The sequence below is a fragment of the Apostichopus japonicus genome, chromosome 16 (assembly GCF_037975245.1).
Source record: "Apostichopus japonicus isolate 1M-3 chromosome 16, ASM3797524v1, whole genome shotgun sequence".
NCBI classification, from domain to species: Eukaryota; Metazoa; Echinodermata; class Holothuroidea; order Aspidochirotida; family Stichopodidae; genus Apostichopus; species Apostichopus japonicus.
Window position 1 is genome coordinate 41850822 of NC_092576.1, and position 25091 is coordinate 41875912.

General features: G+C 35.0%; 1 protein-coding gene and 1 long non-coding RNA gene across 14 annotated transcripts in view; both read right to left on the reverse strand.

The window, feature by feature from the left end:
* The window catches only part of LOC139982656 (uncharacterized), a 333630-nt gene that overhangs the window by 73950 nt on the left and 234589 nt on the right, over positions 1-25091 (reverse strand). For 3 of the 13 annotated variants that reach the window (XM_071995669.1, XM_071995667.1, XM_071995666.1), the window contains exons 16-21: positions 17599-17654; positions 16647-16766; positions 15065-15273; positions 5383-5459; positions 4005-4075; positions 57-2216 (exon numbers count right to left, since the gene is read on the reverse strand). The exons of 2 other annotated variants lie outside the window; for them this stretch is intronic. In XM_071995669.1, coding sequence (XP_071851770.1) covers positions 2199-2216; positions 4005-4075; positions 5383-5459; positions 15065-15273; positions 16647-16766; positions 17599-17654 — 551 coding nt within the window. In that variant the 3' untranslated portion in view covers positions 57-2198. Of the gene's footprint in view, positions 1-56; positions 2217-4004; positions 4076-5382; positions 5460-15064; positions 15274-16646; positions 16767-17598; positions 17655-18310; positions 18388-25091 lie in introns of those variants that run through there. 8 more of the 13 variants (XM_071995681.1, XM_071995679.1, XM_071995673.1 and 5 more) reach the window with 6 other exon arrangements.
* On the reverse strand, positions 19130-21331 carry LOC139982673 (uncharacterized). The gene is made up of 2 exons (XR_011798231.1): positions 21243-21331; positions 19130-19250 (listed from the first exon to the last, which is right to left on the reverse strand). It is a non-coding gene; the product is annotated as an uncharacterized lncRNA (long non-coding RNA).

Consider the following 25091-nt stretch of genomic DNA (forward strand, 5'->3'; position numbering starts at 1 on the left):
TATGTTTGGTGATATCGTGTCAATAAAGTGTTAATAAAATAAATAACAATTTTACAGATGATTTACTTTACTTTTATTAAAAGTTATGGTTTGACGTACAATAAATGACTGTCGTTGGTGAAATAAAATTTGCATATAGAATCATCACATGTTCACTTTCCACCAATCAGAGTAGCACGATACTTAATTTGGCTATCGCTAAATATGACAACCGATTATATAATATCCTAATAAGTGGTTCTAGGAAACTAGTCAAAGCCAAGGAAAGTAACATTTACATGTAAGGCTATAGTACAAATCACATGCAATCATATATTAATATTTGTATTCATTGCTGTAAAATGTTTCTACGCAACAAAGACTGGATATGTTACAGAAGCGTTGAGGTTCCAATAAACCCTCATAATATTTGCACTTTCTAATTGTAAGTATGAACTTTGCATAATACATAAAAAAGATCAAAACAAAAATTTATGTTAAAGTCTCAATACCTGTCTTGATGATGAATTTAGGAAAACAAACTTCCGAAGTAGGTTCAATGTTGTTATTCTACATGCACTCTGACCAGATGGGTTAATAGAAAAAAGCTGTCAAGTTTCGAAAGAAATTTATTTTCTGTACCCTTATGGTGCGAACGATATACCGTAAAATCACTGCGACTCCCCTTGTCAGTATGTTCATTACACTAGGCCTAACAGTCGTAAACAAAATTGAGAGATTTGACTGGCGCATGATCTAGTGGGCGGGGCTTTTGATTGAAGTTTGTTTAATCTACGGACTCGTTAAAAAAAGCTGGCATATTTTATTCAGCTCAAATGTTGTAAAGATATTTAATCAATGAAACTAATTTCTATTGATATGACAAATGCATATAACGATGTATTTTTCTCTGAGCTTTTAGTGCAGTTAGCTGGAAAGGTCGAAGTTTCAATTTTGCCAATAAGTAATGACAGTTTAACAACGCTCATTAATTCGTCCTCCTTAGAAATTATATCAAGAGTAGCAAAATAAAGAAATGGATACTCCATATTATTTATTATTAAATTCATAATTGTAGAGAAACTGACTTAATTGCTTATTATAATACAAAAAATACTTATCTCACCATTCACATCCTCTGATATCCATATGTCACTATTCATCTTTTCTACCATTTTGTTTCCAAATTTTGCGTCAAGTTTAGTATTATATTTGCTTTAAATTATAACATACTTCTAGTTTTCCAAGAGATGAGAAGACATGCGTCAGTGTGGACATTTGATGACATAATTAAATATCCATATCCTCTCCACCATATGCAGTAACTCCAGTATCCATAACCAATCATGCATCGATTCTCGTTATAGAATTACTATATTTACCATGACAACATATGTGCCTCTAAATTAACTACCACGGAGGTAAATTCCATAAATACTGTTGGATTAGTGTTCTTTCTTGCAAGATTCCTGGTTTAATGATGGGTGGTGCTTGTTCTTATGTGACACCCACAGTTACACCTTGGAAACGTGAAAGTACCGTCTTTCTAATACTACCACGTACCTTAACTTTATGTACAGTGTTGCGTATTCTTCTTTCAAAATTATACCTATGTCACCATGTGAAATCTCAAAACCGAGGCAGTCAAACTCATCAATATTCCGTTTTCTTTGTAATTACTCCATCAAGTACAATTCGATGAAAGATTTGTTTTCTCAAATCTTTTTTTGTTGTTGATATTTTCGGGTATAACTTATTAATAAGCTCGTCATTCTGACATAAATCGTTCCTTCTTTATAATTGGCAGAAGACATATCCATGAAGTGAATAAGGAAAAAAAAAATGCTTAACAGAATAAACAAATTTGAAAATCTCAGAATAAAATCAAGTTAGTTAAAAACAAGTATGATGATTTAAACTTAACTACATAACTAACATTCCCCTGAGTAATACATTTAAACAAATATCGACACAAAGTATATGAAAACAGCGATGGTGATGAACGCAAAGTGAAGGATTTATACAGGACGATGGCCAATGTTGTGACAACGTCACAATTATTTTTAAAGACCCGAATTCCCTTTTAAGTTTCCAATTACCCTCCCAACTTGTTTTGTGTAAACCTAGGGCAAGCAATTTCCGATGAACTGATTGATGTATAATAACTCCAACAGGATCAGAACAGGTTGTCTTCAGGAACATGTACTTGCATAATTCATCTACCATGATCCAACCTTCTACGGGACAAAGAAGAATAAAAATCATGCAAACAGATTGCTTGGGTATTATGCCTAGTCATTTACAATGTTATTGTTTTATTTTCTTGTTCAGGGCGGGGTAATGATAATTTTCAGATTATGTTTTTATATTTTCATTATTTGTATATAATGGAAAATGTTTAATTATAAGTTACTGCTTTTCTCCTCTAAACATTACACACTTATTCAATCAGAATGCGTGGATACTAGGCCTAGTAATACTACAATTTTCGTTTTTGACGAACGGGGAGGGGGGTGGTTGGATAATCATAGCTGTTAGATGTTAAGATTTATAAGGATGGGAATTATAATTAGTAACATTCAATCCTTACCATAAATGATAAATATAGTATTCAGTAGGGAATGTGTTAATATGATATTTCTGCTGTATTATTAGTTCTTATTGTTTGCTAAAATGCTTTTAGTCGCTCAGTATATAAGTATAGATATATTTACATGTTTCCAATGTACCTTTAGTTACCGAGTGCTTGATTGGATTGTTATAGATATATGATTGATTACTATTACTTTACCCTATACATTGGATGATGAGAAGTTTGTTTTCACTTCATCATTTAAACCAATATTTTAATGATTGTTTAGTTATAAGTGTTCTCTACATGAATTTATACCTCGTACTGTTAGGTATGTAATATATTATACTAATACGTCATTACGTTACCACGGTGATTGTTACTAGTACACTTTATACTATACCTTTTTATGGAATGAGTTACAATTTGGGATGTTCAATAATGTTTATAAATTTTACATCAACCCAATATTTAGCAATGATTGTACTACATTACTTTAAAACAACCATTCAATGTTACGTAAAATATGTTAAGGTTTATGTTAATCAACCCATTGCCATATATCTTTCTTTCTTATTGATTACAACATAAATTTATAAATTCAGTGTAAATTTTGAAATATTTGTTGACTACTTCACTTTTATCCACCCATCCCTTGTTTAGTAATATTTGTTGACTACATAAATTTAATACACTCAGTGTATGTTAGTACTAATTGTTGACTACATCCCTTTACTGCACCCATTGCCTGTCCAGTAATATTTGTTGACTACATCAATCTGATCCACCCATTGTATATTTAGTAATATATGTTGACTACATCACTCTAATCCACTAAGTGTCTGTTAAGTAAAATGTGTTGACTACATCCCTTTCATCCACCTGCTGCTTGTTTAGTAATATTTGTTGACTACATCCCTTCAATCCACCCATTGTGTTAGTATTATTTGTTGACTACATCAGTTTAACCCACTCAGTGTATGTTTAATTATAATTGTTGACTACATCCCTTCAATCCACTAAGTGTATGTTCAGTAATATTTGTTAACTACATAATTTTAATCAACCCATTGAATATTTATAAATATTTGTTACTACTAACGTCATCCAATCACTCAACGTGTTTTGCTCACTTGTCTCTGCTCACCCGATATGTCAGTAATTTCTGTTTTTAAATATATGTCAGCAACTATCAACTGGTAACCGACATATGACTCAATTAAACAGTTATTGATATAGTTAGTTCATCCGATGACGTCACTTCATGTTCGTTACTTTGACTACGCCATGCTGTGGTCATTACAGTGACGTGCGCTAATTTATAAACGCCTGGGGTATTCAAGTACCACGTCAGTGGTAACACGATGCTCTTCCCAGTAATTACAATATCGATATGTTATTTAAACAAATGTGATGGAATAATTATTATACAAGAAATGTAAAGATTACTTACTCGCCAACAACCAGAGCCGAGATCAAGCTGATAGCGTTCATCAAACTTAGCATAATCAGGAATCCACAAAACTGTAAAATTAATAAACAATATAAAGGCTTTAACGAATAAAAAATTATCGATGATGTATTAGTGGATGAAACATTTTGAACAATACACAATAGAAACACATTAGATATTACGTTTTACTAAGATCTTTGTTTCGCTAGGGATGCATATTATTTATTTTCGTTAACAATAGTTTTGGTTGTCATGGTGTTACATGTTCTTTAGAAAAGTAATTTCGGGAAGCATGGTGAAAACAGACATTCTGAGAATGCATTTATAAACAAAAAAACTAAAACTGTAGATTTTCCCAATGTATCCCTCTATCCGTTCCTGTCCTTAGTTAGCACCCAGCTACCATGAAATATTTAAAAAAAACTATAAATCTGTTCGACGTTACACGATAAGATCATCACACATTTAAACAAATTTTATTTGTTTTTTCTGCAATATTTGACCTATATTAAATAGTTGTTTAGAAGTGCGAGTGATTACCATTCCTTCTTTTCACAATTTTGACAGAATGTAGCAGTCTGACATAGAAGTCAAATTTAAATAGATGGGTCTATACAGTTTGTCATCAGTTTAACAATTTCAATAGTGAACATCAATAAAAAACGTATTTACGGTCGTACTAAACAAAACAAAAAACACCATTAACATTTCGATGAATTAGTTGACTTGTTGTGAAAGAAGTAGACATTTCCCGGTTGCTACTTTATGATTAAACAGTTGAAAATTCGAGAAACTTAGCCGAAATTTTGAGATTTAAATTCTGAATTTTCGGTATAATATAGCAACATTTCCAGTGTCCTACTTGAGCCACCGTAGTACCGAAAAAAAAACCCACCTCAGACCTGCAAATCCAATTATGTTTAAATCGCTTCCTACGATACTGTTTTCATTACTATTTCTCATGATATACGCACTCAGAAAGCCTTTTTTAAATATATTCTAGTATTGTTATCTGTATGATGGGCTCGATACACAGTTATATGTACTTGCTTAAAAAATGTAGGAGAGTGATGGCTTATGACAGTCTTTAATGCAGCAGATTGACTTTATTAAGAAAAATAATTTACTGAACTTGTTGCACAGTACAATCTACCCTGTACTGTACGACATCAACAAATAAAATTATATCTGACAAATTTTCTGACTCATGAATATATGTCCATGTCTATTGCAACATGCAATGACGCCCGGTGATATAGCGCCCTCACTTTGACTGAACCTAAAACCCAATCAATACGCGACTACGGGAATGGTTTGAACTGTAAACAACATGATATACATGGAAAGACACTATTTGATTAATCAATGAGTACTTTACATTTCACTCCCCGAGCTTTCAGTGTGGATAGAGATGGTCCGATGGGTATCGATGAGGGCAGCAGACAGTCAGATAGTCTATAATCAGAGAAAGAAATAGAATGAGTCATTTGTCATTATATCCTTCTTTAATTGTTACTATTTTGGATACTGCAGTATAAGGATTAACCCATAGAACGCAATACATCCATAGTTGTCCCTCCCTCTATAACAGCCGTTTCTTGGAAGGATCAGGAACACACCGGCTACGGACAAGCTTGAAAACAACTAAAGCGGTATCATGGATGCTTTTTTCTTTAAGGCCCAACATTTTAAATTCCAAATCCAAAAGTCTCTAAACAGGTTCTATTGTGACATCGAGCTCTCAATCGGAAACTTGTTATAAATAATTACAGTGGGGCAGCAGTGAATAGATAAGTTGAAGTACGGCTCTGTTTCATTATTTTCAACTCACTCAAACCCTCCTCCCCAACCCCCTCTCTCTTCTTTCCCACCAAGTCCGTTCTGTTAATTGTCGGGTGCTCATAAACGGTACCACACTATTCCTGTTCAAAGAGACATATATCGTTGATGTAACCTGACATGTTTTCCAACTCTATCTGAAGGTAGAAAGTTTACAAAATGTAAATCATGCAATGCTTTGCTCTTACATTATCCATTTGTTTATTTTTGTCTATCAATTATGAAAATAACCGATAATTTTCAACATACCTTAAATAGAAGGAATATCTCGAGGGCGCTTGTAAGGAGGGGGGGGGGTGGGCGTATTTGGGGTGTGGGTTGAGAATATAGGAGGTGTGGGTGATCTTTTCTAGAGTAAGAGGATTTTGAATTAATCGTCATAGAAGACGTATCACATCGATTTTTTCCCTGTCAATTCGTTTGAATATAATTGTAAATTGCGGAGTTAATTTTCTACTAGTTTTATTAATCTCACAAACGTATAAACAGACCCCCGAATAAGCCAATAAACAAATAAAACTAGATATGAACCTTCATTACGTCTTCAACATTACATCGTTAAGGTAAAAACCAAACCAGAATACAAAGATGCATTGTGGTTTCGATAATGTAACAGTTTGAGCAGTTTTCTTTATGAATCTGACTACCGAAATGTAAAATGATGGTGTACAACATACTTGGTATTGGTCTTAGTAATACAGTGAAAAGCAGTGTTATGTGACAAACAAATTCAAAATGACACAGGCTGTCCTGAAATGACAATTGACCTCAACAACAGGCTTCTTGTACTGACTGTAATACTAAATATGACATCTGTCCTTGTTGAAATATTGTGTTATTTTTTTCTCTCCACTATTTGACCCCTGTTGAACTCAAACGACCCTTGACCTCCACCTACAAAATTAGGCTTCTTGTACTCAATATGGTACAAGTACATATCAAATATGCGATCTGTCCAAGCTTCCCTTTCGATATTATGTTTCGTGAGGTGTGTTAGTGTAGAGAGACAGGTAAGAGGAGAACAAAGTAACTGTTTGGCGTTTGTTGACTTCAAATGACCTATGACCTCCATCATAAGCAATAAATACCGTAGGCTTCTTAAATTGGGTACATCTACAACCAAATATGAGATCTGCCAAAGCTTCTATTCTTGATATATTGTTTTCAATGTGTTCACAATTTGACCCCTGGTGACCCTAATTGACCTGTGACCTCCACCAAAACCAATTGGCTTCTTAAAATTAATGTGGTAATTCTACACACCAAATATGAGGTCTGTCCAAGCTCTCATTCTTGAGATATTGTGTTTACAAGATTTTCACAATTTGACTCTGGTGATCCCAAATGACATTTGACCTCCACCAACAACAAACAACTTCTTGTACTAAATGTGTTACTTCTACACACCAAATATGAGGTGTGCACAAGTTCCCTTCTTGAAATATTGTGTTTACAATGTTTTCACAATTTGACCACTGGTGACTTCAAATGACTTGTGGCCTCCACCAAAGACAATAGGCTTCTTATAATTATTGTGGTAATTCTACACACCAAATATGCAATTGGTCCGACATTCCCTTCTTGAGATCGTCGTGTTTAAACGGACACACACACGCCCAAGCGTCGACTATTTTTTTTTTTTTTTATAAATTTATCGTTAACATCGCAAATTCACATTATTTCCTCAATATTTTCAAATATGAAATGTGTCATTAAAGTAAAACTTTTGCTTTTAGCGTTATCCGGACCGTAATGCAATGTAATGTTCTCTGATGAACATATGAACGTTTAAACATTTGCTTGTCTTCAATCCCTATCAGTTGGTTAAAATATGAGAGCGTTAAAAAAGGTTAAATGAGCCAGAGAATGAAGATAGTTTGTAAATGATGGTAGCTTTAGAAATACGGCAAAGCTATAAATCCGAATCCTTAAGAATCACAAAAGAAATGGTTCCATTATGACACAGCGCTCTCAATGGGAAACATATTTCTTCATAAACATAACATATTAACATATTACTTCATAAAGTGCTCCACCAATTAATATACATATTTATATAATAGTATAAGCTCTGCTTCATTCTTTTTTACCTTGCTTCTCTCTTTCCCAGACCCACCCCACCCCCCCCCCACTAACACTCTTTCGTTAAGTGCTCAGATGCCGCAACGTGCTACTGCAGTTTTAAAGACTAACCCCGCCCATCTATAATCAAATTTTATTCAACTCTACCTGGCGGAATAAAATGTGATAACAGTACATGATGCAAAGATTAGCTTTTCTTGATGTTTGTTTTACAGTTACTGAAAGTGCCGGCTTATTTTCAACAATTCCATTAAATAAAAACAGGACCGCAACCAGCCCCCCCCCCCCCACCCTCCCTCGCGCTGAAAGTTTCCACTTCCAAAATGAAAGTAGGCCTTTGATAATGTGGACGTCTGTACATGTGATATGCGCTATTTCAGTTAGATTTTAGCCAAATATTTATATCACTTCTTGTGATTTCATTAGTAATGTAAAACCTTGATATTCTAGGCACGTATAGGAATGGCGTACAGAAAGAATTAAAAACAGTTTAGTTTAACCTCTCATCACGTACCGTTTATGTGCACGATCGCGGATGCGATGGTCGTGCGTTTGTTTAGTTTCCACAAGTTTGAATAGAATAACAATAAATGTAGAGGTCTCCTAACATCTTAATTGTGTGGACAGTGTAGTAGTCTAATGTGAAACTACGGTTCATAAATATATTTATTAAGTCTCATGTGCTTCATGTAGGCCTATCAGTTCCATTGTTATTCCTGTATCAGTGCTCCAATGTTTTAATTAGTGCATTGAGGCAACGTGAATATACGTATATACAGGGCTTTTTTTAAGAAGCGAACAAGGGGGGGGGGGGCAACTCCCCAGTCCGCTATAGGCCTATACGTCCACCCATTCAACTCAACCCCACCACCAGTAGGTGTCTTTTTGACATGTTAACAATTAATTTACATCTCAACTCCTCATATGGCTTCCATTCGACATATGTACACTACAGCAACCATCAGAATGCCCTAGCGTATATCTTCAATTACATGTGTAAACCAATGAATAAAGCACAGCTTATAAAGTAACGTAAAATCATTTATTCCCCTACAGAGTCATTTTACAGAATCATTTTATTTTGTGTGGCGTTCTTAATAGGCCAATCGTACCTTATTGTGAAACGCGTATGTCTCTGTTATTTGGATTTCTCATTTACACACAATGTTCATATGTTAACTATCTACACTATAAATTACGACACAACATATGAATATGCTCAGACCACAATGATTGAACATTCAATGGAAAATAAACTTCAACTGAAGCAGACATTGATGATGATTGCTAAACTTAACGTAATGATACAAGGTTGTATTCTTTCTTTTTGTTAACATTTGATAAACTAATTACAACATGTCATCATTTAATCACGCACCAGTGTCGTGCGGATTAATTTATAAGGTGTGGGTCGGGGTACAGTGTAAAATTTGAATATTCTTCCGACTGATTTAAGTAGTGACTTAAATGTTTATGACAGGGCCAGGTGCTAATGAAACATTTTCTAAACGAGTGGATGATGCAGTAGGATCACTGAAGCTATAACTCCCATATATGGTGGTCTAGGGTGCCCCCATCCCACCCCCAGAATAAAAACAAAATAAAATATAACCCAAATAACATTTTAGACCAAAAATTAGGAATTTACAAATTAGATCTTAAAGAAGATTGTGCTAGTTAATAATATTTGATTAATTCAAAAATTCGGAACATCATTAGTAGTGTTCTTATTCTGATCTTCACTTGCAGAATGCAAACATCCACCGACTGAACCATATTCCCCGATAAGGTCGAAGGTGGTTGATGGCATGTCCCCCTCTCCCTCCATTTGCGCACATCATTGGTGACACCTAGTTATACTATGTTAGTTATACATCCGCCTTCTTCCATAAGTATATTCACTTGAAGTTAAGAAATTCAAGAGATAAAAAATATGATGGTTAGAAACTTTCAAGAAAACCATCAATTTATTAAGATGGTTTTGAACATAATAATATACCTAATGAAATTGTATAAGATGTTAATTTACTCTTGTTTTCTTCCAAGCCATTGTATGGCTAACATTATCATAAAATAGAGACAGATTTAGTACTTGTCAAAATGACCTTCAGCACAACAGATCATTGACGTATCCAGATACCGGAGCTGCAGTCGTTTAGTCACGTGACGTATTACATCGCGATTGACAGGTCATGTATAAAGAATACAATGAGCTTGATATACCGTGTACATCATTATATTAATAGAGATTATAATGAAAAAAAAGTTAACATTCACTAGTAGGTCTGTACCACAGATATCATATGTTAGATGAACACAGTGTGTAGATACAGTGTGAGCAATATACGTAGAAGCCCAATTTGATTTGGGGTGGGGGGGGGGGGGGTTGTAACGAATTGCCTGGAAATATAACCACATTTTTTCATCTCTATGTTCCGACGTCTCTATATTTTCCGAGGTCTCTATATATTCCGACGTCTCTCTGTTCCGAAGTCTCTCTGTTCCGACGTCTCTATTTTCCGACGTATGTTCCGACGTCTCTATGTTCCGACGTCTCTAAGTTCCGACGTCTCTATGTTCCGACGTCTCTTTGTTCCGACGTCTCTTTGTTACGACGTCTCTATGTTCCGACGTCTCTTTGTTACGAAGTCTCTATGTTCCGACGTCTCTATGTTCCGACGTCTCTATGTTCCGACGTCTCTCTGTTCCGACGTCTCTATTTTCCGACGTCTCTATTTTCCGACGTATGTTCCGACGTCTCTATGTTCCGACGTCTCTATAAGTTCCGACGTCTCTATGTTCCGAAGTCTCTATGTTCCGACGTCTCTAAGTTCCGACGTCTCTTTGTTCCGAAAACTCTTTGTTCCGACGTCTCTATGTTACGAAGTCTCTATGTTCCGACGTCTCTATGTTCCGACGTCTCTATGTTCCGACGTCTCTCTGTTCCGACGTCTCTATTTTCCGACGTATGTTCCGACGTCTCTATGTTCCGACGTCTCTTTGTTCCGATGTCTCTTTGTTACGACGTCTCTATGTTCCGACGTCTCTTTGTTACGACGTCTCTATGTTCCGACGTCTCTATGTTCCGACGTCTCTATGTTCCGACGTCTCTTTGTTCCGACGTCTCTATGTTCCGACAAAAAAAATAATCCGGGACACGTTTTTTTTTTATCCCCAAAATCTTTTGTACCAAGAAAGCAATTTTTCAAACCCCAATATATGTTTGTGACCAATATTTTTTTTGGGCCAACATTTCTCCAGACCAAACTAGTTTTCTTGGTACAAACAATTTTTGGACAACAAAGAATTGCTTCGAATTTTTTCTTGTTGTCGGAACATAGATACGTCCAAACATAGGGATGTCACCTCCATATCATATAGGCATTCATCGGTTATTACAGCGCATGCCAATTACATACAATCATTTGCCGTCTTATATTACCCTTCCATATTGGTTATCATTTTTGGGCAAAGTCATTACAATAATAATTTTTTTTTTCTCAGTTGGTGACTGAAATTTTCACATTATTGCCCGAATTTTCATTAGGTTGGGGGCTGCAGCCCCCCCCCCCCCCAGCCTCCTACGCATTTGAGTGTGAGCACTGTACGTAATATCATAGTAGCCAATGACTCATAAAAATAAATAAACCTTTCAGAGTATGGTGAGGCACTCGTATCTGGTTGAATTAATTTGTGTGATTGTGCGTGTATTAGAGAGAGAGAAAGGCCTAAAATACTGTAGGTCACAGCTACTAGACTTTGCTCTTCCACTGTTTATTCCCTCCTCACTAGAGATGCTCGGAGGGGGAGGTAGGTGGTGTTGGTGGGCGGGGGCATGTGGTATTGTATAAGATAATTAAAAATCATTAAAGTATGAACTATAATGGACAATCGCAATAATGAAATATACTTCTTTTTCGGTAACGAAGATCCGATACATAAGTAACGAAATGAGATTATATAAAGCAATGTCATTGAAGAAGTGTTAATATATCAGCGGGAAGGGGGGGGGGGGGAGGGGTTCAACTAAAAATGGAATATGGTAGGGTTAGAGTATAAGATGGGGAGGGGGCTGTGGAAACCACTTATAATTGCAAAGGAAAGAAGGGGGTAAAGGAAGTAATATTTTACAGGGTCTAGTGAGGGAGTAGTTACGGGGTGGAGGGAACCAGGTTAGGTGCGGTAGATGTGTACACGTGTGTTTTATTAACGGGGCTTGGGTCCGTTGTTATAACTTGTGTTGAAGGGAATATGCTAGTTACTATGAAAATATTTATTCCGTCTTAAATCAATCATTTATTATCCAATCTAAAGCCAATAAGGAACTTAACTTATTTTTCTTAAGACTTTTTGGGCCCAAGTATAGACGCCTGATGCACACCACATACTATATTATAAATACCCTGGCTTAAAATCACTGAGTTGGACACATTGTTTTCTGTTGGACAAATAACTAGTTAGCCAGCCATGAAAAATTTCCGAATTCCATAATATTTAAGTTTGTAAAGTAATAAACAATATATAATTGTGTCAATAGCTTTTTCAGATCAATGAACCATCAGTAATTGCTTTTATATGGTCTAGTGGCTAGTCATGTTTTCCAGTAATTATAATAATGCCATAGGTGTAGACCGTCCAGGCCTGAAATCTTACGGAATCTCAAAAAAGACATGTCGCTTGGCAGGAAAGCTATCTAGACTTGTTTCAAACAACTTTTGGATTACTTTGGGTTACAACGGTAGTGAATGTGTATTGTCAATAATTTATTATACATATGTTGATACTTCCCCATCTCACCCCCCCCCCCCCGTGTTTCCCATGAAAGCCCACAACTTTATTCACAATGTGATGTTTGTTGGTGATAATTCCAGTAACAGTACTTAAAGTGAACAGTTTTATCACAGTGTCAATAACTCCTGAGATTAGTTAGTTTCTTCGGGGAATTTTCCTAGTTCTTAACTAGTATAAAAATTAAGCATTGACTAAGATTTAGTGCATAGGAAAACAATGTAGTAAATAAGTATGTATAATAACTGTCAAATATTTTACAGATTGATCACAATTTGCTCTATATTTATTTTTTCATTTTCCCTATATACTTGTTTCCCTTTGGTTTCCTTTCTTATTAATTTCATACATATCATACATTATATTTTCTCTCTATCATTTCTTCTACAATTATTATTTTCACAAAAGGAAGAAGAATAACAAAAAACAAATTATATCTAAAAAAAACGACAGAAATTTCCTTCACAGTATCAGAGTCAATATCAAGAAGGCCTCCCAACGATTTAAAACCAGACAGTGTCTAGACGTGACGTATCTATTGCAATATCCAGGTACTTGTTTGTCAGTAAATCCCAGGTGTTTTTATAAAGCACGCGCGCATCTGCTTTGTTGAATACAACTGTTTTCATTGGAAGGCGCGCGTCTATTCCATTGAATACAACTTCTTTTCGTTGTATTGTTCAAGTATTTGATTGACAGGTGTTGAACAAAAGAAATGTTAAATTATTGAAAGTGTCCGTACAGTCAGTGTACATCTTTAGCAAGAAAAAAAAAAGATGAAATAAGTTCAACAGACTTTTGCGATAAAACAAAAAATGAGTAGAAAAGAGTGGACATTGTTAACGTACAAATGTATGATATAAATGTGTAGAGAGAGTATTGGGTATATATGACAGGTTACGTTTTTTCAATAGAGATTATTTGGACACACAATGGAGATTTTTGGTTCCCGCGGGGCGGGTCACGTAAACAACACACACACTGTCGAGTTTATAGAGATAATATAAGGGTTATTGGCCTGGTAGGTTTGGGAGGGAGAGTCGTGGATCGGGGAAGGGGTGGGGTTGTTTGGTAAGGGACAGGAGAATACTGCTACATTAAAATGTTAGAGATTATTCTTTACACAGATGTACTGTGTTTGTTTGTATTAGTATATTCGGCACACAACGAGATTACAAGAGAATAACACATATACGAGATTTTGAGTGTTGTTTACATATAGACTGTTTTAATGGTCTCTACTGTGTCGGGATTGACTGTAATGTTATGTGGGCTAATAATATGCATATATCAAGAGTTGTCGTTCATGGCAGTTGGGGAGGGGGCAGGGAAAAAGTTGAAGGGGAGGAGGTGACGACAGGTTGATCAGAAGAGACTGGCAATAATAGCATGACAGGAGACCTTGCTGAGTATATGTGTGTGTGTGGGAGGGGGTAGTCCGTGTGTGTGTGGGGGGTAGCGTGTATGGGGGGCAAGGGGTGTTGATTGTTAACAAGAACAGTTTCCAAGTGTTATAAACAGATTAACGAAACGGGGTAAGTAGTATAGCATAGTTTGGTTTAGGGCGAGGGGCTGATTAGGGAGAAAATAGGGTAGTATAGTTGAGAGGGGTGTCGTACTAATAGATGAGGCCAATTACGATATGTTTAATTTATTTCACTGTCTTGTTTTTACTTTAAAATAAATGAGCATTAATTATCAGTAAATATATAAACTAATTAAAGAAAATTTACTCCAGATAAAGAGGAAAATATTGAGCTTTAGTATAACATTATTTTTTTTTGTTCTAGCCTACTTTCTTTCTGTTAATTTAATTCATCAAAGTTTGTGTTGATTTATTTTGAAATAAAATAAAACTGTATTGATTTATTTTGGATAGTTTGGCAAAACGTCTTTTGTCATAATCTAAGATGACAATAACTTGAATTATTTATTCCTCATATCTTGGTCTAATTACATCCTATTTTTTTTTTATTATTTATTATTATCTTATTTTTTTTTACATTTAAGCTATTGACACCTTTCTCCTTATTTCAATAAAATACATGTTTTTATGAATCTATCGTTAAAAAATGATATGTTTCTGTCTCATTTTGTCCCTATTTTACTCTCCCATTAATCATATTCCTTACCTGATGACTGTTATTTCATTGTTAGTTTGTTTCTTGATTCAATTTCTTCTTCATTTGTTTTGTTTTACTTCTACAATTATCTGAACCTATCAATACAACCCTTCAGTAATTATCAAATATAACCATATTAATAACTCCTTTCTTGTTTACATCATTAATATTAACTAGTTATTTTTATTAATTACTAATATTATTTACATATTTATTAATTGTACTTACCTCAGTTGCTTGAATCTTTGAGAGTGTTTTAGATAGTTTAATATTCCATTAACGTCATGTTTATTCATTTCTCTCCCTTTCTCTGTTACTATGCTCATCCTCTCTATCGATGTTATGATTGGTAGAGAGAGACCAGAGGAGAGGATAATGTTCCCATCTTCATCAATCTTACTAAAGGACCAGTTTAGACTCACCCTGCCTATGGGAATCTGAAGAAAGAAAAATAATAAATATAATTAATATCATCATGTTTGTTTACAGGATTAATACTTCAAAAATAATAACATTATAATTACTTTAGGAAGATTAAAATTTATTGTTGTTTTCATGTCAAATTAAGCAATAATAATTTGTTTATTTTAATCATATTTTGTTATTGTTTGTTGATGATTTAATAATTAGTGGTTTGAATTTGTAAAAAAAAAGAACTTATATTAGTAAAGTTTTTGTTTTATCTTCGCTTTATCTTTGTTTTCATTTGCAAGATGTTAAAGGGTAAACAGAGGGTTAGGTTTATCACAGAGATCAGTCATTTTTATTTCTGTAGAATGAATTAAATGTGTGTAAGAGGGGTGAGGGATGGACGGAACAAGGGATGTCAGGGGTGTAAGGAGGGGTGTGTTATGGTAAGGGAACGGTGTGCTAAGGTTAAGTGATATTTGGTCGAGGTATTAGGAGGGTGTCTTACTGTAGGGGAGGGCGTGGATACGGTTTACCATCGTGAATGTTATGTTGTTATTGTCAAAGCGTGTGCAAGGGGTGAGTGATAAAAGGACCGATGGGTGTCGTACTGGGTAGGGATGAGTGTGGTAGAGGTAAGGAGGGGTGCTTTAGGGCGAGGGAGCATGCAAACGGCATAAACATATTTAATGTGATATTTGTTTGATAGGGGATGAGGTTAAGGGGGGGGGGGGTTGCATTAGACGGAACTGATATGTTCAAAATAAATTAGATTATATTTAATTTAATTTATGTAATTTTTGATGGGATGATCTGGTTGAGTTGGAGTTGATTTTTCAGTGAATTGTTAATTATTATACATTTTTTTGTATTTATTTATCAGTTTTTTATTGAGGTATTCTACTACTTAGGTATGTTTATCAATCACTTCATCTATTTCTTTTCTTTATTTAAATGTAAACTTAAACAAAATCAAAATATTCGGCCAAGTCCGTAATGACACAATTCATTGACCCTTTTTATCTTAAATGATTAGTTTATACTTCAGTTTCTGGGAAGTTTTTGAAAGATGAATAATTAAGCTAAGATGAACAAAACCTATTGCTGAATAGAAACTTGGAAACAGAATTTAATAAATAATATTTATTTGTTTATTAACCTGCACACTCTACCCAGTAGTTTATTATTTTATTTATATTAATTGTTTGTGTTTACGATTCTGTCTCATCTTGAGCTTACAAATATATATCAATTTAATCCTGTATTTCCTTGTTCTAATTTAAACAATTTAATATTTAATAACTAAAGCGATCTTATCTCTCATTAAGACATTCAACAGTTTTATCTAATTTTAAGTTGTCTTGATGTATTTATTCAATATATTCCTTTATGTTTTACTTACGTCATGATTGGATGCTTCTACCAGGAGCTCTATGACTGAACTCTGTACAGACTCACTGGTGTCTCTTTGGATGGACAAATTACCTGAACACATCTCTGTAATAGTCCGGATGTCATCAGGCTATTGAAATAAATAATCAGTAATTATTAAATAGAATAATATTAATGTAAAGTTTAGGCGTTAAAGGAGACAATGAAATTTGGTGTTAATAGCGTAGATTATTAAAATGATTAAATTAGCAGATATTTGAAATACAGTTTAATCAGTTAATGTTTACTGTTTGAATATGTATGTTTGCCTCCCTTCACTGTGAAGCTCTCAAACTAGGTTGAATGGGTGAAAGAATATTTTTTTTTTAAAATATGTTAACACTAATGAATGCATCTAGAAAGATAAGATTATGTGACCTCATAATCTTAAATTATGTTGGAAAAAAGAACGGTCAAACATTTCCCACTGAGGAAAATAATACATTTACTAATAAATGCATTTTGAAGAATCGCTTTAATTCAAAGTACAATAACAGTCGAGTGATTATTCTAAGTTAATCAGATTAAAGAAAAAATACAGCAAAACAAGGATTTTAAAAAAACAGCCGGCATGATGACTTCACATGACTTCGATCGAAATGGAATAATGAAATTAATCAGATCCAAATAAATGTATCTATAGATAAGAGCAAGATATTAAGGACTAAGAATTTGAAATATTGTTTTTTTTTTCTGTAAGAATCATATCGTCTGTCACCGGATTATTCCATACAGTTAGACGATATATGTTTATAACTCTTAAGGATGCTGGCTTTTAATGATTATGTTTTGAAAATTGATCGACCCCTCTACCCCTTCACTGTTATGCATGTTACTAATAATAACAGTATCACAGGGAAATGTGAAAGAAAATAACATTATTAATGATTATAATTTACTTAAAAATACCAAATATTGCAAACCTTCCTCCATTGACCGGATTTTAAATCCAGATATCTGGATTCATTTGATGATATGACTGTAAAAATAATTTAATATAATCAATAAATTATCTTAGTAATAAATGACATATTTTATACAATACATAAGATTCAATATTACTTTGTTTGACATACTTATAAGGTTTTCAGTCAGATGTAATGTACATGTACTAGATAGGGTCGAATATCAGTAAACTGAACCATTGGAATGATCTCTCTATTAATTAATTAGTAATAAAGTACTAGAAATGAACAGTCACTAGTAATCCATGTTATCTTATACTTCTGGCTTACTTCACGGTCATTATTTTATTGGGTAACAATAATATGTTAAATAACTATGAATTCAAAACACTAAAATCATTTAGATTTCATTAGAATATATATATGGGGACCTGAACTGGCTTGAGTCAGCTCAAGGAATTCCAAGGGAACACACATGTTTAAGAAGTCTCCCCTCCCCCCCCCTTAAATCATATCCCCATACAGCACTAGTCTGTTTGTTATATGCAAGCACCACCTCTAGATCACCATTCTAGCTTCAATCTTGCCAACAAATATCTCATGATACAACCCCCCCCCCCCCCCGCACACACACCCTCCTCATCAGCGCTTCCCTCTCATGTCAGAAATATGTAAAACGCTGCAATAAAAGCAATTTACTTGATCAATAATTCTTATGTAAAAATCGTACCTTTAATATTCCTTGTTTTTGATTCTTCTGGTATGATGTCTGGCTTGATCGATGACGGCAGTTTACAGTTATGAAGCCTTCAAAGGTAAAGAAAGCAGGGAAAGTACATATATAATATTTATAAATTAAATGAATATCTGATGTCATCTTTGTAATAAAATAACATGGTCAATGAATTTGCCTTTTCCTTTATTTTGGTAAAAGAGCTGTTGACAAGTTATAAGTACCAGCCACTAGTTATGATGACCAAACAACCCTTCCACCACCCCTCCTTACGCCCTTCTATAAACATTTGGTTATTTGATATTTTTAACTATTTCTTAATAAAATTTGCATAACTCTTGCAAAGATTCTTCATTATATAACAAATAAAAGTATTTGAAAATAAACAATAGAAGTTTTTGTTTCCATACACTTGAAATACTTCCCACCTTTCGTTTCAGTTTTTAAGTAATATTTTATCTTTTTAATTGTTTCTTGTAGTTTTATTTCGTTTATAAGTTCTAAGGTTATTTGTTGTTCCTATTATACTGGAATGGCACCCCCCCCCCCACCAACTCACCTAGTTACATCTTAACGTGTGGAAAAGCCTAAAAATGTGTTGTACACTACACAATACCATAACCATATCTCCTCCTATATACCCCATACGCACACCATCTGACTACCCCTCCCCTCCCGTCATAACTACATATTATCAGCCAAGGCCTGTCACGATGTTCTTTCCTTACCATAGTTGCTTGAATATTCGTGACTTTATGCCATAGGTTATTAATCCGATCACTTCTTCCTCTGTAATTTCTTTTTTCTGACTACCTGCATTAATGGATATCTTCTCTACTGATGATAGGCTTGATAAACTAAGACCGGACTCAAGTCTGATATCTTTACCGTCAAATCCACTGAAGGACCATTCGAGGCATAGATGAGTTATTGGAATCTGAAGAATAGGAAATAAAGATCACAGTTAACTTATCTTATAGTTCATCCATGATGGTTCAATACACATGACGAATAACCAACGTATATGTAATAGAACACAACCATGCTTAATAAACTATACAATTAATCATCAATTTTAACAAAGAATTGTCTTTGATTTCTAATTATTTCAATATTCATAATATTAGGAACTTTACTGCATTTACATTATTATTAATAAACAGAAAGATTGGTGACTTTTTCAAACTTGCTTGCCAAACGTACCAATACAAAAAAGTATGATTTAATAATGATTTGATTAAAATAAAGTTTGTAAGTTGACGAAATTCAGATACAAGTAAAAAATCAGTGTCATAAGTATATTTATATTTGGTCTGTAATATTATATTTATCACATACAATAACTATTTCTGTAGTTTTCATAATCTGTGTTATTGCTTTATTCCTGTAAGTCAGTGCATTAACATATTCCTACAGCAACACTAGCGGAGTCTCGATAACTTTCCTGCCGTGAGTGACCCACTACAAATTAGTTTCCTTCCCGGGATGTACAGCTCATCTCGATACGTGTGTTTATCGTATAGGCCTAGGCCTATCCTACTTGCAATCAATTCGTAGTAATAAAATAAAATAATTTCCAGTCATTAGAATTACACTAGTATTATATAGGGCTATATTAATTTCGTGTTGTGCATATGTTAGACATTCCATTCGCCGGCAGACCGACAAACCAGTAGCGAAGCCAGATAGCCGGCCAGGTTTAAAATAACCTAGCTTAATCCTGCAACGTATGAACGAAGCCACCGTCATATTTAACTATAAGTATAATGTACTTTTAATGACTAATTTGAGTTTAACTTTCCCATTCAATTTTCCCAATTTTGATACAGTTTACCTATACTCGTTTGATCTCTAACTTTTGACCTACTGTATGCCTAAGTCTAGACTAGTTCCTCCGGTTGGAAACATCCATCCCTTACTGCTACCAACTTTACCTCATTTGTCTATTTAGGCCCACACTCCACAGTATATAATTTATTTAGGATAAAAGTTGGAACCTACTCTTATGACTGAGACAATAATTAAATCCAAATTTAAGGCTGGCGGAGGATATACATTTATATAGCTATATTCTAAGCTCTTACTTTTCCCGGTAAGAGAATCTAACACTAGCCGTAGCTAACGGTTAAAGTCTAACGTTACATTACGAAGGCTAACGAGTTGATAATGAAACACTTGACACCGTGAATGTAACGCGGACACTGTCCGGTATCATGTGACGTGATTAAGACGTAGCCTAGGCCTACGCGTGTGAAATGTATTAGATCACAAACCTTTTTGCTTCTTTTTATTTTCTTTAAAAAGCTAACGTTATTTGTTATACCTACATTTTTTTTACAACTTACGTTGGGCTACCACGTCAACCAATAGGCCTAAGTATAACGTACGCCAATACTGATTAACGCTGTCGGTACAAACAAGTAGAAATTTATACTGGCCACTAATAGGCCTACATATGTAAAGGTCTCAAATAAAACAGAAATAAAAAAATAATAAATTAATCTGATGAGCTTGATACATGCTATTATTTTGTTCGGCTAGACGTTGTCTAAGTTGAACACATTAAAAGGAAGTTTACCGGCAACATTTGACCGGATGTCTATATGTTTGAATATAGGTCCTACTTATTCTTTTGTGCGTTCAACAAGCTCATTTTTGGGGATCTAATTTCTGGTTTGTCATCTAACTGTTTCACGTAATTTCTACTCTGCTGACGTTTCTATATTGTATTACTTCTTAAGGCTCCAATTTCAAGAAGACCAAACGTAACCTAAGTAATATTATAGTAGGCTAAAATAGTCATTTCAGACAGGTAAGGTTACATAAAGAAGTAATACCTTTGAAATGCATGCAACGACAAATGTTACCGAAAAGACAAAATTTCTCAGGCATGCCTAGGCCTATAATCGTTAAATAGGCCTATAATTACCGTAAGTCAATATAATAACAGCAGCAAACCATACGCGGTGTAAGTCCGTTAGCAGTCATACAGTATAATGATAAACATGTATGTGTGTGTAACTAGTAACGAACTGAGTCTCTACACAGAGTGTACCTACTTTTTACGTGACCCGTCCTGCGGGAATCTATACGTACGTCTACGTGCGCAGATGATCAACGTTCACTGTAAGGCTTCGTTTACATTTGAGAACAGGTGTTTTGTAGTTTGAGTGTACTCGTGAAAGGAAGCTTCCAAATATTTTAAATTCTTTAGGCTTTTGCTATTCTTCTTCAAACGTTCCTTCTACTGTACCAAAATACATGAAACTTGTGTTAATTATTTAATAAGCCAATATTAGTTGGAGAAACCAAATAAATGTCCTTTTCCATCCATAAGTAAAGAAGGTAAATGGTACTTTCGTAAAATATGCATATTTAAATTGGAATATAGCGATGGGTTGTGCAGAATGGAGGGCGCACTTCCTAAACAAATGTTACAGGTGACGAGGATGTTGGGTCAAGACTAGAGATATAGGAACGATTACCTTGATACTAGATTTATATTTCCTTTCAGTCTGCAGGGTTCCAACTCTTTTTCTAATTAATGATACTTTTAAACCTTTGGCGATAAATGATCGGTCCTATCGTGTTTGTTTCATTGTCTACCATACATTATTGACAGTGTCATCACTTAGGTTAATGTTATTATTTCTTAAACAAATAATGACGTCTTCTTTCATACCAAGGTGTATATTCTTTGTGTGTCGTGGGGTGTTTTACTAGTAAAAACAGTTATACTCTGGGCTGCGTATAACGGGAAATTTGATTACAATTGTGTTAATCAATACTTACTTAGACACTGACACTTGGTGAATAAATAATATTTCATCATCAAGGTCAGATTAACTGCCTTAGATGAAGTATAATATCCGTTGCTTGTAATGGACACGTTATACTGCAATGTACCGTTATAAGAATGGTAACTTGAGGTAGCAATATTTCTATGGCTGTGTTAAAATATAAGTGACTTACGTTGTGACTTGATGCAATATCAAGGAGCAATATCGTAGACACCTGGAGTGGTTTAGAATCAGTTTTCCTTAGATACACAACACTCGAACACATAACTCGTAAACTGTTTTGACCCTTGGTCTGGAAATAAAAATAGAAGCGTCTTCAAATGGACATAGAAAGAACTTCAAGTTATAATACTTTAAAATTGCTCCCTTGAGAATCACCATTTCACATAATATTAATGGTAGATGAAAGCTGTGAGGGGAACTGATAACCCCCCATCTCTTCAATGTTGTATGAATCAGGGATATCAAATTAAATTAACGTTTTGACTTTTGACTTTCATAAAACCATATAGACTCTGCTCTCTGTTACGAATTCGATTTTAAGCAAGAGGGTGGGGGCAAATGTACTGTCCGTTCTGTGTAGGAGTCCAAGGAGAGAGAGATACCCTCCCCTTGAGGAAACTTTCGTTTAGAGGGATTGTATTTATAATGGTGATACCCCCAGTCACGGAACTTAATTTTAATTATTTATTGTATTTATATGACTCTTATTGGCATAACATAGGCTCTACACCCTATTTTACGTATTGAAGGTTTAGAGCTGTAGAGGGACAATGAATTATATAAATACTCGTTTTGTGTGAGAGTCTGACGGGAGAGGTGTCTCATTTTCCATTTAGAAAATTATTTTTAGAATAGATGGCTTAGATGCACAAATTTGCTGCCATTTTTATCATTTTAACTACATCTTTGAATACGACTTCGTGTGCGTGTGGCATTACATACACTTTGGAGGCGTTCGAGATACTTGTTCCGATTCTCCTAGTGGCTACAGACGTATGTGTATCAAACATATAACAAAAATTAAGAATTCATAATAGTACATATTGGTAGGTATATCTATTATGGTGCAGGTGGAGATGTGCAGCTTTTATTACAGAAGACAATAGCATTTGAAAATTTAAATTCCAATCATACTGAATGAAGGTAACATGTTCAGCAATATATCGTCACATATTTGGAAGGGTTAATTGGAAGCAGATCACACAGTGCTAATATTGGGGATGGGCCTAGCGAGCTTTTTCGGTTCAAATACTGAGACATGCAAGAATGCCACATACACCAAATCTTCATTTATGAATATTTTCATGAAAATCAAAATTGTGACTAAATTTTAATGTGACCTTGGCCGTGCTTGCACCATATTTCACATGGATGATGATTGAAATCGACACCGAATTAAGTAGACTATCTGAGCAACAAAAAGGAGCAAATTGGATGATAATTAGTACTGTACATTGTTTTTGGCTAGGAGTACAGGACCCCAAAAGTTGAGACACGTATAGATAGTTCTTGTTCGCCTAAGTTGCAAGTTTGGATCACAAATACATGTCAGGGAGAGAAATTACACCTATATTTATTTACTGCAATGTATTCCTTGTATTCGTGTAGCTATTGTAGCGAAAACCTACGGGTTACTCCCGTTGTACGATTTGCCTCTCGTATGTTTAATTTAAACGTCGATTGAGCTCCGCAGAGGCAGCGAGCTATTTTTAGAGCCAGGTCGCACAACGGCTACGTAATATTTCTTATCATTCTACTTGTGTTTGAGTATTCTCCTGTGCTTGGATAGACATGCAAAATACTGGGTGTGTCGATCGACCCCATTGGTTACGGCAAACTGTAAGACTGTGAGGGTAGTCGCTGATTGGCCAAGAAGTACAAGTTTTCCAGCATTTTGTGTCGATTAGGTGGGTCGAAAAATATTATGGTAATTAGCACCAGGGAGTTGTCCCATAACAACTCCCTGCTCGCACTGTGTGTGATAGAAGCAGCATCAGCGAATTTGATTAAGTCAGATGTATTTTTTGTTTCATAGCGCTGTACAGATATTTGTGCTGCCAGACGCCTTTGCTGCCCGACACTTGCGGATTGCCCGACGCCTGTGCGTTGCCCAGCACCTGTGCTGCCCGAGATCTGTGCAATTCCTGACCCTTGCGCTGCGCGATTGTTGAGCTGCTACAGTCGCAAATGGTGCCCGCCCCTAGAGCGGTGGTGTGTTTCATATGTACAGTGTATTATGTAGTGTAAAGATTGAGTGAAGAATTACATGTCTATTAAACCTTACACTTTCGATATCTGCTGTCCGGTTTAAAGGTTTGTTTGTACCATCCCCCCTCCTCTTACCTTCCCGCCACTTCGGTTGGTTCCCGGACAGGGAGTTCCCCATACCAGGACGTTGGCAGCGTTATACTACATAAATCTTCCAAATACATGCATTCGTTATATTCCAATTTCGGGTATCCAGTTTTACCCGGTTCAGTATTTTGTTCACCTTACGTTACCGACAGAAGGAGAAAGGGGGACATATAGCGGAGAATGTCTCAATATTGCTTTACCGCATCGGACTGGGGAGGGGTGGACTTGTTTTGAGAAAATAGCCTATAAACCCTCTCTACTCTGGCGCAGGGACCGCTATCAAACATGATATGTATCAAAGCTGTGATTTGTAAACGTACCAATAATTTTCCCGTCCCCGTTTCGTGTACAAAAATATCCAAAGTAGAGGGGAGCTTTTCGAATGATTATAATTCGTAGAAAATGTTGGTTATCATCCATAAAATGTTTTGTTTAAATTATGCAGCTAGCATTGTTTAAATTTTCTAGTGCATAGGGGAAGCTTCCGATTTTGACAAGCGTGCGATTGATGAAACTGTACGCATGTGTGCATTTCTTCAATGTAGTTACTTTATATGTCAGTTACGGAATTTTATGTTTCTGTGTCTGTTCAAGAAACTGTTTTTCTTGTGTATTTGAAG